The following is a 19,609-nucleotide window of genomic DNA, read 5'->3' on the forward strand; positions in this document are numbered from 1 at the left end:
TTCAACCTGTGCTGTACCTCTGATGACCTCATTCCTAATCCTGTCCATCCTCGTCCCTCCCAATGAGAACCTCAACATCTTCAGCTCTGTCACTTCCAGTTCTGTCTCCTGTCTTTTTGTCAGTGCCACTGTCTCCAAACCATACAACACAGCTGCTCTGAAATTTTCTCCTATAGTTAATTTCATTTCCTATTGAAAAAAGCTCCTCCTGTTCAGTCTGTTGGTGTGTGTTTAGGAAATATGTCATAATATGACCTGGAAGCAGCTGAGGGACATTCCCAGAGTCAATGGCTTTCTAAAATTAGAAAGAAATTTTAAATTCATAGAACTATGGAAAGGTTCAAAACCAGACATGCAGCTGATGAGAGATGAAGCTAAACCAAAGAGCTGCCTCAAAGTCTGGATTTGACCCCAAAATAAACACATCCAGGATTTTGTGAAGGGGATCTACCAGAGTTGACAGCAGTAGTACAGTTTTACAATAAAGGTTTTGCATCTGAAGGCCTCTCTGTTGTATTCTTCTGACTGACATCCATTTTAAAATATTACAGAAACAAACAGAGGCATGTTTTGAAGTGCAACACTCATTGTAACCGCAGCATTTACAACATCACTTTATCAAAAGTTTGTGCTTAATATTTCCTGTTTTATCTGATTAAAGACCCACAAGCCATGAACAGATTCAGACAGAGCCATATCAAAAATGTTATTAAAATTCATGTTAGTTTTCTTGGGCCACATGAAAATAAGGGTCCTTACAAAACTATTAAAGAACTTTTCTTGAAAAAAAAAAGTTAAGGGTAACTTGAAAGAGTAACAGATAAACGTTTCCTTACTGATTTTTGAAGCTTGTTCAGCTTCATTTCCTGTAAACGTCTGATGATCTAAAATGATGCCATTGAGGAAGTAACCAGTGATAAGAGCACAACATGTCTCATCTGCAGCAAAAATCCTGGTAAAGGTTTTACATGGTTCTGTCATGTCAGCGAGAGGCAGGTTACAACCTGGACAGGTCGACAGTCCATCACAGGGAGACAGAGACAAACAACCATTCAGAGTTATTCACACATAGGGACAATTTAGAGCTGTCTATTAACCTTAATTAACAATGATAAACAAAAACCAGTGAACCTTTACATAGATATGCATGCTATTTTTGTGCTGTTGTTTTAATAAATTTCATAGTATTTTTGTTCTTTGACTTAATTTAGCTGTAAATAAATCAGTTTCTGCATCCTATCGCTACATGCAATAATGTATTATTTACTTTTCTACAACCTGATCTTAAAAAGCAAAACCAAATCTGTCATTTTCAGAGAAGAATCATTTTTGTTTGCTTGAGCATACCTCATCAAAAATATCAAATCTGTCAGAAAAAAAAAGGTGCTGGCTGAGTGAAAACATCATCTTAGAAAATAAGAATCAGCTATTTATAATAAACTTTTTTCACACAAAAGCTTTAATTATATCCCCACATAATGAAAATGAAGATTAATTAATTAGTAGGTTTTACTGTAGAGCGATACAGTAAAACTTGGTGTGGGGGTGTGTGTGCGTGGGTGTGGTTGTGCATGTCTTCCTGTGGAAACATTTTCAGGACTTCCTGTTGAAATCTGACTATTAAAGCTAGAAACAGAGACAAAAACCTTGGTACAAATCTTGACAGCACTGAATTACTGATTCTTTAACTCACGCTTTAAAAGAAAAAAAAACAAAAAATCTGCCAATAATCACTTTTGCGGTAACGTTCAAATTCGTAACTTTTTTTTTTTAACTACCTAAATTCCGGAAGGGGTACAACAACTCTCCAAGTTTTAAGTCCATCTTAAAATGTCTTCCAATATTTACAAGCACCCAGAGCTGATGACGAAAGTGAGGTACAGCAGAGGAGTCATTGCCAATCGAAGATGGACTGTCAAGAAGGAAATCTACAGGGGTTCTGACACGTCGACCGACCTTTATGTTGATCCTTTCCAGCAGGATGGAGGTAAAGATTAAATAATGTCCTTATTTACTGCTACATCCTTTTACCAGAAACTACTCAACATAACTTTTTTGCAAGAAAAGTTTTGTACTGATAAAATAATGCTTAAATGAAACTAAATATTCTTTTACATTTATCAGTTTGCTTTCATCCAGTTTAAAGCTTTTATAGATTTTTATTCACTTTCAATTTTATTTAATCAACTCTTCTAAAAAACCATTATTTGTCTTTTTTTTATTATTATTTTTTGGCTTATCATTTAGATCAGGGGTTTCAAACCCAGTGACGCAAGGGGGCCAAAATGTAAAATTTGGTCCTAGGGCCAAGGGCCAATCACGATCAATATTCATTAAAAAATTACATCAATTAACCTTGGTTTTAGATGTATTATGTCAAATCATTCATAAAGAAATATCAATTACCTTTTCCCAGTTACAGATTATACAGAATTTAGAGCAAACATACTTTAATGAACAAAGACAAATAGATCAAACTTCAAAAAGCACATCATTAGCAGTCAGTTCTTACACCTCACTAATGGCTTTAAATGAATTTTTTAACATTAAAACAGATTTTTTTTAAAAAGCCATCAACAAAAACCTGATCATACAGAAATTAAAACTGTCAAGAGAAAACTTCAGTTTTTTAAGCAAAATAAGAATCAGAGACTCGATCTGTCCCAGGCTAGAGGGCCGGACCTAATGAAACCTAAACGCTATCTTGGGGGCCGGATAAAATGTTACAGAGGGCCGGATCTGGCCCTCAGGCCTTGACTTTGACACGTGTGATTTAGATAATTCGTGAAGCAATTTTATATTTGTATTTTATATTTGTTAAAGTGCTATAAAAAGTTTTATTTTTATTATGTTTACTACACTGACCACCTCTCAAGGTTTACCTCTGCTTGTGAATAAAAACATTGAATTTTAGTCTGTAACATTAAGAGTAGTTTTTATTTATTTATGTTATTACTACCTTAATTTTCACAAACATCAAAAATCTTCAATCTTATTTGTAAAAATAATAAACTGTGCCATGTACCATGTTTTTGTAGGAGCACAGACTGAAAGAGTTCAAGATCTCCAAAGAAACGATTACAGGATTGTTGCTTTAATTCTGGGTCTTCTGTGTGTCATGCTGTTAGGAGGGATCAGTGTCTTACTCAGTCTCTGTAAGTACCTCATTTATTATGTTGCCTTATGACTCAAGCAACTCCCTGAATGTTTATTTAATCTGTCCATTTATGATGTTTCCATAGATCTAATGGGTCCCTCAAAACTAGAATTCAATTCTAGTCAGATTATAAGTCCAACAGGAATCCAAAGGGCCAATGAGAATCAGACACTGGGGAAATCTGGTGAGAAATTTTATTATGTTATTAAATGTAAAATCTTTCTTCTTAAAATATCAATAAATTATTTCAAGTGTTTTGCTGAAACACAAATATGACAATAAACCCCCTCTAGAAGGATGGCACTGGTTTCGAAAACAATGTTTCTACGCGTCAACTGAGAAGAAAAACTGGACAGAAAGCAGGAAAGACTGTCAGAGAAGAGGAGCAGATCTGGTGGTAATCAGCAGCAAAGACAAGCAAGTAAGTGTCTGATAATTTAAGAAGTGAATCAGAATCTGTGGTGTTTATGTGAGCTTGAGCGTGTGCTAACCCACAATGACTAAAATCCACCTTCAACATTTTTTTTTTTTGCTTTGAATCAGCAGAGCACTACCCACAGTCTCAGCAAGGCAGAGTCAGGCTGCTTGTATATTCATTGCAGAATAATAGCATAACAAATCCCAACTAAATGGAAGTGTTTAAGGAAAAAAAAATCTATACATTTCTATATCTATAATACAGCTTCAAGATCTGCCTTTTTTCTTACTACCAAATAATTTTTAGTCTGAGTGATGTCATTGTACAACCCAAATTCTAGAAATTTAGGAAATATGTAATCAGTGTCAGCTGCCGGTGATATTTGTTAGGTGGATATATAAGATATTTAATAAAATGCTGCAGTTTGGATTCCAACAACAGCAGCATCCAATTTGAAGTAAAGAAAACCTGCTTTAAATTGGCATTATGTTCTATTTCATCACAAAGACAACCTTAAAACAAACCACCACCAAAAACCAAGCTCACACCGAGCCTCTGTCAGTTTTCCAATACTTTATTCGCTTCATTAAGAGTTTCAGCTATAATCATTTCAGATGATTTTTTTTCCAGTCAAACAGCTTTGAATAACACTGCACCACACTCCTTGACATAATTACTGACACTCAAATAAATAAAAACAAACAAGACATGCAATATTCTGAAGTGCATTTTTTTAAAAATGAGGCCTACCTTATTTTAAAGAGAAGCTCACACCGACAACTTTTCTGGGATGTAAAAAGATTAATAGCCACCTTGTTAAAGATTTGTTAGCTGCACTTGTTTGCCAGTCCTTTCGCTGAAACCAGGTCACAGAAAAACTTCTGTTTTGTCGCTTTTCCTTTTTTAATACTCTTTGATCTATCTGCCCCCAACCTCTTCACTACCGTTTTTTCCCCCACAGACATTAAAGAAAACGAGCGAGAAATAAAATAAAATAATAAATAAAAGAAATAATTCACCTCATTTATGTTTATCTTTCTCACCATAGTAAATACGTCAGTCTACGCCTAACCACACCCACATACACTTGTGTTTGAAGCATGTTATTGTACGTTCACTCTCATTGGTTAAAGCCTGAGGTCTTGGGCTGACCCTGGGCTGAACTAAATTAGCCCAAATGAGCAGCAAACCGAGGGGGTGGGACAAGACAGCTGTCAATCATTCTGTACCACAAAAGACATGATTGGGGCTGAAAAAGTTAGCCCTTTGAAAAGACTGGGATTTTCTCGAGACTGTTTGGCACCAGGTATGTTTTAAATTTCACAAAATGTGATACCATATTTTTTCATTTGTGTTTATTAGGTATTTTAACATTTTTATTGTAAACACCAGGGAGGGCTTAGCCCTACTAGCCCACTTACACCAGCCATCCCTGTATATAATATCGTTAACATATCAAATGTTGAAACTAAGAGATTTAACCTCATTGAAAAAAAAAAAACAAAAAAAACAATTCAATTTGATGGCAGCAATATTTTGAACAGACAAAAGGCAACAAAAGGCTGTAAAACGAAATGATAAAAACAAGAAACTACTGGAAGAGTTTTTTTAACAGGTCAGTAATGTCATGCCTTTGTTAAGCCTTCTGACCCACATACAGAGAAACACTCAGGTGAGAAACAAGAATCAGATAAATGATGTTTATCCTTTCTAAACGAGCAATACAGTCCTGCTCACCATTATTGGCACCCCTTCATGATTTGCATAGCTGAGTGAATATCTTCATGATCATTCATTGGGTAATTCATGTCATATGTGTGGAGGCAGTCCATCACAAGTGATCTTTGTGTGATGTGCAACAGGTGAGCCAAATTGGGTTTTCATATTGATTTGCAGCAAAGGGTGCCAATACCATTGGCATGGTAAAAATTACGTTTTTCTTTGTTTTCCTCATAATGTTCATCTTTTTAAATGTTTTTGATCATTTGCTGTTTTGCATCAAGCACAAGCTATCAGCAATAAAATGTTGTTTCACTTGATGAATTTCCATTATATGTACTTAAACTTCATGGGTGCCAATAATGGTGAGCAGGACTGTAACTTAATGAGTATAATCTGAACTGCTGCGGCTCCGCTAGAGATCGGGAAACAACGAGAATGAGACTGGGATTGGATGGAGAAATGAGACAACAGTCTTACTTTGAAGGGAACAAGTTGTCCGCCAGGGAGAGATGAGAGGGACCCAGGGTCAGGGGTAAGAATTCGAGGTAGTGAGAGGGTTCTTCTGCCTGGGCTTGTAGAACTTGAAACAGGGATGGCTAGATCTTTGCTGGGTGGGCAGGTAGTACACTGAGGACCGGTTTCCAGTCTTGAGAGGCAACCCTGGTGAAAACACAGTGAGCTTGATGATGACACAAATAACCTCAGAAGGAAATCACACAGAAAGGTTCTCCGAAGGATAACCTGAAAAACTGGTACACAGGATATAATTACTAGGGACACGAGGAGAAAGCATTAGAGCTTGGAGAGGCTAGACATCATCATGTGGAATGATAACACTCCGACAAAGAGTGACTGGTGGCCTGCTTCTCTTGAACAGCTCAAGAGACAAGGCTGACGAGCTGCACCTGTGTGGAGACACACTTGCAGTTGATGCACCCTGCCCAGCAGCAAGCCTCCAGGACGCCCTCTGGTGCAAAACCTGTCTGAAGCAGAAGTAACCAGACACACCCTGCTCCCTGACAAGTAAAATGTCTGGGTACGAAAAGAACATTTTTGAAAGGGTGAATCCAGGTAAAGATGGGCAGAGGTTTACTAGTCTGTGAAAAACTGTCTAAAAATAGTGGAACAATTTGAAAATAAAGTTTCTCAACAGAAAATTGGGAAGTATTTAAATATCATCTACAGTTCATAAGTTCTGGAGAAAGGAGAAAAGAAAGTCAACACCTGATGACTGTGATCCTAAGGCCCTCGGGCAGCACTGTATTATGAAACAGGTCTGGTTCTGTTACAGATTTTACTTCATGGACTCAGGGACACTTCCACAAATCATTGTTATAAACACAGATCATCGTGCCATCCACAAATACTGGTGAAAGCTCTCACATGCAAAGAAGAAAACATGTGAACACCATCCAGAAACGCTGCCGTCTTATCTGGGCCAAAGCTCATTTAAAATGAACTAAGGCAAAGTGGAAAACTGTTCTGTAATTAGACGGATTGAAATTTGTAATTCTTTTTGTAAATCATGGATGCCACTTCCTCCATTCTAAAAAGCCTGTTGTCAGCACACAGTTCAAAAGCCTGCCTCTTTGATGGTATGGGGGTGCATTAGTGCCTATGGCATGGAATGACTAACAAATCTAGAAAGGCGCAATTAACTCAGAAAAATATATACAGGTTTTAGAACAACATTTGGTCGCGTCCAAATGACGTCTTTTTCAGGGAAGGGCTTGCTCATTTCAGCAAGACAATGTTAAACCACATACTCCATCCTGCAGCAGCACCGCTTTGTAGTAGAAGAGTCCAGGTGCTGCATTTGCTGACTGCAATTCAGAACTCTCACTAATTGAAAACATTTGGTGCATGATACAACAACAACAACAACAACCAAAAAAAAAAATGTCAAGAAACTCCAGGACTGTTGAGCATCTAGAATCCAACATCAGACAAGAATGGGACAAAATTCCCCTCCAAAACCTCCACCAGCTGTTTTTCCTCACGTCCTTGATGTTTACAGACTGTTGGTAAGAGAAGACGGGATGCTTCACAGTGGTAAACATGGCCTTGTCCCAACTTTTTTGACATGTCTTGCTGCCGTCTTGCTAAATTAACTTGCTGTTTTCTCCACAATTTGCACGATCAACTTCTTAGTTTAACCATTTGAGATGTTTGCAATGTTTCATTATGAATGAAATATAAGTTGATGAGACTTGCAAATCATTTCACTGTTTTTATTTACATTTTACACAATGACCCAACTTTTTCAAAATTGGAGTTGTAACAAGATAATCACAATTCTTTATTTTATTGTAGCTGACTAGTGTGGTTGTTGCCTTTTGCAACTCTGCTTTAAATCATTCAAATCGTCATTTTTCAAACAATCAAATGTAAACACTGATTTGTTTTTGTTAATATCTAGTTTCAAACATTGTAAATCAGAATGAATGAGTCAGAACAAGAAATAATTTTATTACTTCATTTAAGATTATATCTATTATTCTTAAAATCATGCAGGAACTTGTTAAAAAAAGTGAAGATACATGGAGAGTCCTGGATTGGTCTGGAGACTGTAAACTCCCAATGGGAGGAGAAATGGCAATGGATTGATGGAACAGAACCAATTTACCTGTGAGAAAATACAGATTTTATTTCCATTTTTATATCAACATTATTGTGTAAAAAAGCAGACAATGAAAATGTAGGGAAAAGAAACTGGTGGCAGGTCCTACTACAAATATTTGAACATTCTCAACTCTTTCTTTATTTTTCAACTATCTGAAAAGCTTTATTGTTGAAACATCCTAATCTTGAATCTTAGATTATTTTTGAGAAGTAAAAACAGAAAAGGATGTTTTTTTTTGTTTTTTTTTTCAAGATCATGATGAACTAGCAGTCAACTCTGAACAATTGAATTGTTTTAATTCATGAAATTAATCATAAAATATAAGAAAAAAGTTAATCTTGCCTTTTAATATCTGCAGATGAATTGGTTAACTTTGGGATTTGGCTTAGCAAAACTCCTAAATCTTACACTAGTTCAACAAAACAATGACTGTTCAATAAGTGTAAACATGCAGAAAAGTGACATTTGTAGCTGCTTCCACTCACTGTTTTACAAAACCACTGCATGTTTGATAGGTTAATGTAAACTGTTATGGCATTGTAACATCATCTCTGACTAGGCAAACACTTAAGGGTTGCTTTTAGTTGTAACATGTTGTTTTTTTCAACAGTTCCTGGAAACAAAGAGAACTTGAAAACCCTGACATTGATTCCAAGGTATATACTGATTTAAAAGGAAACTGGATGACATCAAAAAATGGATCAAAACACTGGATCTGTGAAAAGATGACATGCTAATTTTTTCTAGTGATCTTGTAGCTTAAATTGTTCCTATTAGTTGGGATGTTTTGGAATATTACTTTTGAATGTGCATGGATTTTTCACTGTCCTCTTGTTTAAAGGGAGTTGTATCTTTCCACTGTTGCCTATGTCCCATACTTGCTTAAAATGGGGTTAGAGAAAACAAACAGATCTTTTTTTTCTAATAGTCATGTTGTAAGATACTGAATCTGATTATATTATGCTGGCAACCTCTCCAGGGTGTACCCCACCTCTCACCCAATGACCGCTGGCCATAAGCACCAGCTGCTTGCAACCCTGAACAAGAACAAGCGGGTAAATAAAATGGATGGTTGGATAGTTCCAGTATTAATTGTTTGAATTGGACTGTATGTAATTGAATTCACATCTGGATCTGCCTGGACTGTTTAGGATTGCACGTATTTTTATATGGGTTTGTTAATTTAATACCTTGAATCATCCTTTACAAAAGAAAAAAGACCTATATAAACTTCCCATGTAGAAATTATGTTTTCATATGTGAAATAACATGTTATTAAATTAGCTGATGTTTGTTTCCATCACAAAATGAATGATAAGCCACTACTTGAAGAATGGCAGCGGTTTCTAAAGAAGATGAATGACCAAAAAGCATTACTTTATCGGAAAAAGAAAAAAAAATCATGTTCTGTATCTAATATCTAAGGGTTAAGTTCAATATAAGTGTGATTTGAGCTTCTGAATGGAATATGCACTCTGGATCTGTGAGAAGAAGATGAGTTAATTTCCCTGGTGCTCTTTCAGTCTAACATGCTCTCAATTTGTAAGAACCTTCTGTGGCTAGAATTATCTGTATGGGATGCCTTTAAATGCAAAATGAATGCTTGTTGCCCTCCAACACTGACTTGATGTTATACAGCTGCACAAAATGGGAGTTTCCGGATCTTAAAACTGTCACATTTCAAAGAGGAGATGAGCTACTCCTGACTGCATCCAACAATGTTATAATTGGGTTCACAGAGGTGAAACAAAGTTCAGGAAAACAATAATTCACCTTCTAGTAAGGTTGGTTGTGCATAAAAATGAGCTGTGAGGGATCGCTGGTTCAGACAACTCTGTACTCCTGTACTAAACTTGTCTCCTTGCTGCAAGTAAAAGGATAAAACTAAATTCATAGACTCTGTCATTATTATTAACATTTTTATTCCTGTTTTTAAATTTCTTTATTATTTTTTCTCTCTCCAGCTGAACTTCATTCCTATTTATCTCCTCTGCAGTCATTATTGTCTCTTTCCTTCCATTTGCCATATTTGTCATTGTTGAAGATTAAGGATATACTCCTTCTTCCACCTTGTCCAAAATTAATTTGCCAAGAACTGCACCTGGCACCATCTTTTGCAGAGATACAGATCCTGACTCACAAACTAACCATCAGTAGACTAGGGAAAGTCCGGGCAGATTGAGTTTGACTCTCACTCTCTCCAGGAAATAGACAACACCGTAATTCTTCTGTTACTGATGGATTTATTCATCTTAACGGCACTTAAGTCACTTTGCATGGTCATCAAATCCACAGCTGAACTGCTCAAATTACATGACAATGTACAAAATATACATATTCATATTGCACACAAATTTACTACAAATATGCACAATGAAACATAGCAGAAATACCTGCTACCTCACTAGCTGCACACAACCAAAAAGGGAATGAGTCTACTGGAATAAAAGTAAATCTTCATAAGAAAATGGGCGATGTAACCTCTTTTGAACCTTTTCTGTTTCTGGTGCACATATTTTCTTGGAGAAGGGTTGCAACAACTTAAAATGTCCCCTGTGCTCTAGGGGTTCAGTCTTCTGCTCGGTTTGAATCTTGTTGCCCAAAGATTGATCCAAATATGAATAACAACTATAAATATGTTGGTATTGTACAGGAGCGGTACTTTAGTTTGCACCTCTCTACTTTGAGTTTGTTGCTCCCATTACAAAAGTGCAATAAAAGAAAAAAAAGTTTTATTTGTTCTGAACAATAATGCAAATAATCAGCTAATTTACAATAAGATTGAGAATATTGATGATAAAACATTCCGCACTGTTCTCTACTGTGTGAAACTGTTCAAGCTGTCCTTCCAAGTTAAAAGTGTTGTATCGGACGGTTTGGACCTATACTGACGATTCTGGCCCTGTATTTACTTAGGATCGGATCCATACCAAATTTTGCAGTTTTGCACACCACTAGTCTGAAGATAGAAAGTCTTTACAGAGACAAGATCTATCTTTAAAAAATAAATTCTAACTTGTTTCTTGTTGGAAACCAGCAGAGAAAAAAGCAAACATAGAAAAGCATCAAAAGCAGCACCTTGTTGTTTTTCTTCCAAAGCTCTCCTCTGAGTTTGAAATGATCCCTGCTTTCTAATAAATGAGTCCACCGTCACTGATGTTTCCTCTTATGATTTCAAATCATCACGTCAATAAACTCTTAAAACCAAAAAGAGTCATCCTGAATGCAGAACAGTAAAAACTAAAGTTAATCTCCAAGAACGGACAATAAAATGCCTCTCAATGATTTCTTTAACATTAACTTCTGCTTAGGATGTTGAATCTCTGTTGGTTAAATAACAAGAAGGTTTAGTTCTTGTTTGAAGATCCTGAATCTGTTGGGGATTCATTATCAAGTCACTCTGTTTTAGATAAAGTTGGAAAATGTAAACAAATCTCCATACAAGTTTGGTGAAAATTAAAAAATGAATTTCAGCTGACATTTTAATTACTTTTCAAACAGAGAAGCTCTAAAAAACCCACCTCTGTCCATGAGGGGATTTTTGTCTTCTAAAAGACAAATCAGGAGTAAAAGAGTCAGACATTTCCATGGTTGCAGATTTTCACACATTATGGAGGATTATGAGCTGAGCACAGGTGCAATAAAAAGCTTCATAGTTCTTATGTTTTTTGCTTCTTTTTTATTTTAAGTGATGCTACCGATGCAATTACTAAAATCATCTTTAAATTTAGATTTCTGCGATTACAAAGCAGTCTTCATTTTCCAGTTTTCTATTTTTTTATTTCGAGTGATCTTTGTTTCAGGGACGACGATGATGTTAGTGTTTTAGACAGTTGAGCAGAAGTTAGTGAAGAAAAGCACTGTTATATTAACATAACGGAAGAGGTAGGTCCCAGTGGGAGACCTAAGAAATCGCTGGTTGGACGACACCACTTTTTGGCTTATGAACCGAAAGTTTTTCTGGTTGTCGCACGTTTGTTGTGCGCTTTTATTTTGAAAGGCACTCGTAAAGGAGGGCATCATAATCGAGTTAAAATCGAATGCGGGCTGGCTCTAGAGTATCACATTTGGGTACTCTACCCACCTCTGCTCGCAGCTTAGTTTCTAAAAAGATTACTGATTTTCCAGAAATTCACCATTGGTGTTTAAAAACATTTTTCACAAAAAGTTAACCTTTAAAAATAAAGCAACTTTAAAACTGATAATTATGTAACAAACATTCATGTTTATCCAGTTCAGTTTCACACACCTTTCTGTTGAACCATAGCAGTTCTTGTTCATCACCTGGTAAGACTCCTCTGTACGAGCGAAGGGGACATCTGTATTTATCATCCTTGCAATAGGGCTGTAATTTCTCTCCTTTCCGAATGTTACAAATTGATACATGGATCTATAGAAAGAGAATAAAGAACAAACTTTGAGCATAGCCACATTTCTCAATTATACGTGTTATATACTTTTCTATGTTTCTCTAATGATGCGCTGCAGAGAATTAATTCGCTATGCTACACGCTAAATTTAACCTTAGCTTGTATGAATTACGAATTCCACTAGTTCTCAACTTATTCTACATAAACATATTGATTTATTATGCGAACAAAATTGTTTTAAGAACGTAAAAATACCTTTTGCTGACTTTGCGTGGTGTCCGTTGTGAATCATTTCACAAAAAAATATCAGTGGAAAAAGCTCTCAAGCTTCCATCAATAGGACCTGGCTGCAGCAAACAGAAAGAGGCGGGACGGACTGTGTCAGTCCCTTACCATATGGGACCATTGCACACCAGAAATGAAGGGGGCGCTATTTTCATAACCACTAGTATATGCACTGAAAAATACGTGCTAAGTTAGTTCACCAGCATCACAGAAAACACATTTTGTTGTTTCTTTACCAAATTCTTTTTGAATAAAGTCACTGGATGGATAAATGAAGCCTAGGCGTAAATTCAAACTGGAAAACTTCATCTCACCTAAATCGATAATGCCCATTTTATACTATATATTTTATAATACAGACCTGGGAATATGAAACTATGGAGTATTAGATTTAGGATTTTATCCTATTTATTTTAACAGTACCATTCATGAAATCTATAGTTTGAAGTCCTGCATCCTGATAGCATTTAGTCATATCCGTTTTCTTAATGTAGTAATCTTCCAAATATAGTCAAAATTATTTAGATTTTTTTTATACCTTTATTAGGGACAGATAGGGAGTAAGCTGGATAAATACATCTAGATAAAGATTCCATTTTGGTCAAAAATATTCTACCAAATAAACTAATGTCCTTTAGTAACCATAAATTGGGTCTAGATTGACCTTTCTCAGTCACCTTCCATATATTTTGTTTTTAATTTGAATCTGGATTTTTATAAATGAATATACCCAAACATTTGATATAAGTGACATAAACCAGAGTTCGTCGTATGAGCGGAACCAAAAAACAGACACTGAGGCGGAGTAAAAAGGTAAGTGATTTTATTTACAGGTGCGCATATAAACAGTGGGAAACAACCAGGGGGGTCTGAAACGGCAAGGAGGAGCAAGGTGAGTCTCTGGTACTGGATTTGTTTGATCATATAGTAGGAGGTTAGAGAATAATTGTTCTTGTCTTACAGGTTTGAGGAATGAAGAGGTGCTGAGACGAAGCAGGGCTAACTAGAGGCAGTCCAGAGATCCAGCAACAGGTAGGTTCACCAGGTGCTGCTCGTCAGGTGAAATCAGCTACAGGTGGGGAGGAAGAGTTAGTGGCACCGCCAGCAGGGTGGGGACAAAACTCCAGATCCTCACAATAAGTTCTTATTGGGATGTTGCAAACTTCAGTCAGATGAATGGGATGAAAAACATCAATTCGCATTTGGGTAAATTAAACATATGATCTAAGGCTTTTGAAAAAAATGTTAATAATTTGAACGATTTTAGGGGTCTCATTTATATTCTCCATGAAAAAAGTGTTATCATCGGCTGATTGACCTATGATCAATTTTCCTAGAATATTAAGAGACAATATTATCTAACAATATAATTAACAATATTTTAAAATTGCGGCTAAATTGTTTATTATTACTTAACAGTCGGAAACATTAAAAAAAGTGACATACCATGTGACATAACACGGCTGGTAACGGAAATCTATAAATCATCTATAAATCCATGCACTGTAAAATAAACTAACTGCATTTCTAAAAGAGCTCAGTGAAAGGGTTTATTAGTAGGAGAGGTAATAACACCCTGTAGGCAAGCAGCCAGGGCTGAGTCATCATGGTGCGTTTCCAGAAAACTATTGTGTTTTAGCTCATTCCTATATATTTGAAATCACAGAGGAGATAAGACTCATCCCTAACATTTTTTAGACTGGAATTGTTGCAGGATGTCAGTAATCCACTTTGGTCTTAGCCTTCCTTAGACTAGCCATTAGCTTGTTAGCTCAGACAGAACCAAAAGTAATTCTTTAGTTTGATGCAGAACTCAAGTCAGAAACTTGGACTCGAGTTGCAATAAAGTCTCACAACCTTTATCTCATGTAATCAAAAGTAGACGTAAGCCACCTGCAACACACTGTGGCTCAGACAAAGATGTGCTTTTATCTTCCCCTGTGAAAGGATCACGTGGTAATACACAGTTGCAAAACAATACTGATCGTGACTGTGGCGGCAGGTTCTCCTTGAGCTGTGTGATTTGTCATAAAGTTTGGGAACAGCTACATCACTCAGACCGTAAAGAAGCTTACAGCCACTTACAAAGTGTATGACATTAAGAAAATAAAGGCAGGTTCAACAACATCCGATTTCATCAGGCATCTCAGATCATGCCATTAAAGGTCAGTCACTTGATGAGATGATAGAGAAGATATTCAGAAAAAAACAGAGAAAACCCGTCCATGTGGGACACACGTGTTTAAGAGAGAACAATCCAATAATGTTAGATTAAAACAAACCTTCTGAGGCTTGTGTCTTAAAAACTTTCTAATCAAAACACTAAGAAAACATTTTACAAAAGGACGGGGGTAAATTGTGTTAAAGGCAGATGACAAGTCTTTAAAAAGTTTGCCCACATATGATTTTTTACTGGCTCTGGTGTTTGTTAAAAAGCACCCAGAGGTTATTTCTCCTCAACAGTAGAGTTTAAACAACCAGGTGCTGATTATACATTGTGTGGGTGTTTAATAATTCTCACCCTCTGTTTTCCAATGTTTATCAGCCAATCAGGACAGAGGGAATCACCGCCACTGATGGGAATCTTACAGTAACAGAAAGGATGGATAACCAGTCAGACAACATCTGTTCACAGTGAAAAGATGAAGGTGTAGCTGCACACATTCTGATCACTGACAACAAGTTGCTTCAGTTAAAGTGGAAACTGTAGAAAAGAATAGAAACCTTTTGTCCATTTAATTTACATATAATGGAAATTCATCATTCATTCCAGCAAGTCTATGGTTAAACTGACCTAAAATCCACAATTAAATATCCATAAATTACATATATACAATATAATATACCCACATATACACTTATACATACTTCTTTAGACAATATATCATAAAACACATTTTTATGTATGCCTATGTGATAAAAATAAGACTGACTGATTAGATCTTGATGAGTCTTCTGAGATGTTCTCATTAGATGGAACATAATGGTCATGCTTGGTGCAGATGTGTTCACAGTTTGATACCAGATAACTTCTGTCATGTTGCCCTCCAGTGATGATGACGAAGCCTTGTTCTTCCTCACTGATAAGCTTGTTTTAAATATTTTTTTTACTATCTGGGTCAGACAGATGCTTCTGGTTGCTTCACTGAGATATTCTGGTTGACATTTCTTTTGAAAAAAAAAAGATAAAAATCGACAAGCTGGCTCTTTCTGTAACCCTTAACTTTTTGCCACAACAGTTTTGCTTAAACAATCTTCTTACATGATTTTAAGAAGTAAATTCTGAAGTAAAGCCATAAAAGGGACTTTTGATACCAGAAATAGCAGATAGGAGATTGACATCTGACCTCTGAACCAGACCTTTCTTGCCTTAGTTTTACCTCTTTCTCTCTTTATATTTCTCCTATTTTTAGGAAACTAATCTAGTCAGTGATCAACAAAGATGTGGAAAAAAATGTAGCAACTCCATCTGAAAATGTTTGCTGTGGTTTTCTATTTATTTGTTTGTTTTTATTTTTTTGTGTGTGACTGGTCAAAGCTTTATGCACAAGATGTTTTACTTTTGTTTGTTTGTTTTATATTTATGTTTTAACAGTTTTTCCCAGTCAATTTTCTTTTTTTTTTCAGATTTTTGGAACTAAATTAGAAGTCAGCTCACTCCAAAGTTTATTTCACTGATGCTCCAAAACGTTTGATGGATAGAATTTAAGATATTTCTAATTATTTTTTGTTGATCTGAGTTTGATAAACTGAGAATCAGTAAGATTGATTTAGTTTTCAGTGATTGTAAACCTTTTGTCAGTTTTTTCTTCTAGTATATCGAGGAGGTCTAAGGTCAGAACTGACAGGCTGAGTGGAAGCTTGTATCGGATGTCCAGGGAGGGAAAAGTGTAAAAGTTTGAAATGTTGAAGAGATTTTCTTTTCCTCACAAAGGAAATAACAGTTCAAAATACACTTATAGCAGTTTTTATAGCAGCTTGCTCACAAACGTCTGCAAGCTTGGTTGTTGACTAATAAACAAAAGATGGCTGTGAAAGAAAATCTCAGTAATTACTTCTGAGTTTGTGGTTTTTTCATGTTCTGGGCCAGGTGATCACACAAACGGTATCTCTGTCTCAGCCAAAAATAGGAACTTTGCCATCCAAAAGATGTCTAAATTTCATGCTTTAACAACAACAACAAAAACAATAACTTGTTTCTCTCTTGTAAACAGTGGAGTTAAAACAAGTGAAGACTTTGATTCCAGCTGGGAACCCTTTCATCAATCCTGCTTGACAAAGGCCTGATGACAGAATGACAGAATGACACAATGGCACTAACAACAATGTGAGAAAACTGTTTTTTGAAAATCCCTACAATGACCTCAGTACCACAGTGACCCAGTAGGCCGGAGTTCTCTGTCTAAGACTGAATGGATTGTAGAACTTGTTTTAGAAAACTCTAAATGTTTGAAATCTAACTCTGAATGTTTGCTCCTTCTTGGGATGAAATCCTGGCTGAAACATTTTGATGAAAGCTCAAAATAAATATTTAACTTGAAAACAGTTTTTTCTTATTGTTTTTCAGACACCCCAGAAGATAGAGGTAAAACTTACAGTAAATAACACAGATCAAATATACAGTGAATTCATGATTTCTGCAATGATACTGAGTCAAAAGACAAGACTTATTCAACATCTCAAAAACAGGTGTCTGGTAACAGTAGGTGGAGTCAGAAGCCTACTTGAAACAGGAGGCGGAACTAAACAAATGCTGAAACTCTGTTGGTCGATAAGCTGCAGGACAGAAATGTGACAACAGAGTTCAGATGGACTCTGACAGGAACACATAATTGTCTAAAAGCTTTTCTCTTCTATCATGTGACTTCTGAGAAATCAGTCCAGACTGTTTACCTGCAGCTCAGGTGTTCTAACAAAGCTGCAGAGCCTCATTCTTCAGGTGGGAGTGACCCACTGAGGAACTGAGGGTGTGGCCTGTTTTTAACTCTTATTTCCTCCTAACATGCTGTAGATTCCTTTTGTCTTCAGGGTCAAACAAGAACCACCTCCGCTAGACCTCCAGAATAAAGAAACTTCACTTTTTTAGTGTCTGTGGAAAATGCTGCATGTTGCTGCAGGTCCTTTTATCACAGCCAGTGGATGTCTGCTAACAGAACTGAAACTACTTTTCTCCAACACTGACAGGGTTCATTTTTAATGGATCTTTGTTGTGCTCTTGTCTTAATGACGACTTTTGGTGTCAAAATCTGAGAAAATGGATCATTAATTAGTTTCTGTTCTTCAGTGATTTTACTTTTTTATTATGAAAAGAGAATCAAACCATTTTTAGTTATCTGTTTATAACTAAAAAGAAAGAAAGAAACACAGCTTGCTTTTTTCATATTATGCTTTTATATTTCAAAATGAAAATCAAATAACCACTCCCTTTTTTTCAATACTGGTTCCTGAAAAGAAAATCCAAATATCAAAATATGCATGGATTAATACACCTTCAAATTCATACATTGTAAAATAAATGGATTGTGTTTCTAAATGGGCTTGACGAAAAGGGATTATTAGTGAAGTGAAGTATTTATATAGCACTCTTCAGAAGCAAGGCAATCCAAAGTGCTTTACAATACAGAAACAACAACAGAATCAAATAAACAACAATTAGGTACATACATAATCATAATCAGGTAGAGAAAAACATCATAATTAAATACAGATCAATTATGTATAATCTAAAGGAAATATAGGATAATCTAAATGAAATCATGAAACTAAACATCTAAACATGACCTAAAACAGTCAAAATAGTAGCTAAAATACTCTAAATAAAATCATGGTAAAGTTAAAGCTGAACTAAACAACAATCAGGCTAAGACAGTCAAAATATGAGCTAAGATAAACTAAACTAAACTAAATGTATAGGAAGGCTAAATAACCTAACATAAACTGAAACATGACAATGTTAAGCTAAAGGTACAACATGACTAAAAGTACCAAAAGGTAGGAGGAGTTAATAACATCCTGTAGGCAATAACTGGGGCTGAGAGACATTAGCTCAAAAAGTTTCAGTGTCAGAGAATCCAATTGTTGTTGTGTAAATAAATGGCTGAAATGTAACAGAAATATTAAAGTTTCACTGATAAAGTTTTTTGTATAAATAGCCCCTTAATGTATCAGATGAGATACAATACATGTCTGTCTCTGGTTTACTGCAAAAACAACAACCAATAGAAATAAAGACCCTTGACTCCTGCTGGGGTAAAAGAGGATCCTTATCTGTGAATTGACCCTGGTGCAAGGAAGTGAAAAGTACCTAAGGGTCCTTAGGCCCTGTTTTCATGTGAATGATCCCCCTGAAATGTTAAAGATTTTCAGATGCTGAATGGAAAAAACTTGTTTAGACATGTGATCACTGAACCCACTGCCTTTATTTGTGTTGAGTATCAGAACAGCTGAAGTGGACTGCATTAGTCTGGACAGGAGAGGACAAACATGTCTCCTGTTTCTGCAGATGTTCAGCAGACAAACATCTGGCTGCAGAAGAGAAACTTTCAGAAAGTAGAGACTAATTCTCTCCTTGAATCTGTGTCTGTTCGAAGCTTAGCAACATTTTTAAAAGGTTCCCAATTTGAGTGCAGCCTCCCAAACATCAGTTCTGTCCACAGAACCTGCTCCACATCTCAGTTCCAGAGGTTCCACTCAGCTGAATCAGTTTTAATCCAGATGTTCAGAAGAGTCCTTACGGATTCTGGAAATCCTTTGACTCCAGCTGCAGGTGTTGTTAAATGTGTGTTTGTGTTTCTCAAAGATCTCCAGGTTTGGATGAGTCAGAAAATGGGAGCCTTCTGTGTGACTTGAATGGGATGATGATACAGAGTGTGGAGTGTTGGAGCTGCCACAGCTCACTGTTAGAGAGGAAGAGAAAAGAGCACAAACACTTCTGCTTTCTCTCTCAGTCTCTGGTCTCTGCTGGACTTTTTGTTGCTGCAGCTCAAACTCTGAGTGTCATGTTGGTGTGTGTGAACACGGTTAAATGAGTGTGT

General features: G+C 36.2%; 2 protein-coding genes across 6 annotated transcripts in view; one reads left to right on the plus strand and one right to left on the minus strand.

Annotated features, from left to right (window-relative positions):
• LOC108251540 (ribonuclease inhibitor-like) overlaps positions 1-19,609 on the minus strand; it is a 157,365-nt gene that overhangs the window by 40,635 nt on the left and 97,121 nt on the right. The window lies entirely within an intron of this gene.
• LOC112449968 (natural killer cells antigen CD94-like) lies at positions 1,479-9,871 on the plus strand. Of its 3 annotated transcripts, XM_025002956.2 has the most exons (6): positions 1,479-1,987; positions 3,039-3,155; positions 3,243-3,341; positions 3,451-3,578; positions 7,812-7,925; positions 8,531-9,866. In XM_025002956.2, exons 1-5 carry the CDS (start codon positions 1,831-1,833, stop codon positions 7,902-7,904), a joined length of 594 nt encoding a protein of 197 aa, XP_024858724.1. In that variant the 5' UTR covers positions 1,479-1,830; the 3' UTR covers positions 7,905-7,925; positions 8,531-9,866. The 3 variants fall into 3 exon arrangements, with proteins under 3 accessions (XP_024858724.1, XP_037829776.1, XP_037829777.1); XM_037973848.1 differs by having other exon boundaries at positions 7,812-9,871; XM_037973849.1 differs by lacking the exon at positions 7,812-7,925 and having other exon boundaries at positions 8,531-9,865.

Source organism: Kryptolebias marmoratus, linkage group LG23, assembly GCF_001649575.2.
Source record: "Kryptolebias marmoratus isolate JLee-2015 linkage group LG23, ASM164957v2, whole genome shotgun sequence".
NCBI lineage: Eukaryota > Metazoa > Chordata > Actinopteri > Cyprinodontiformes > Rivulidae > Kryptolebias > Kryptolebias marmoratus.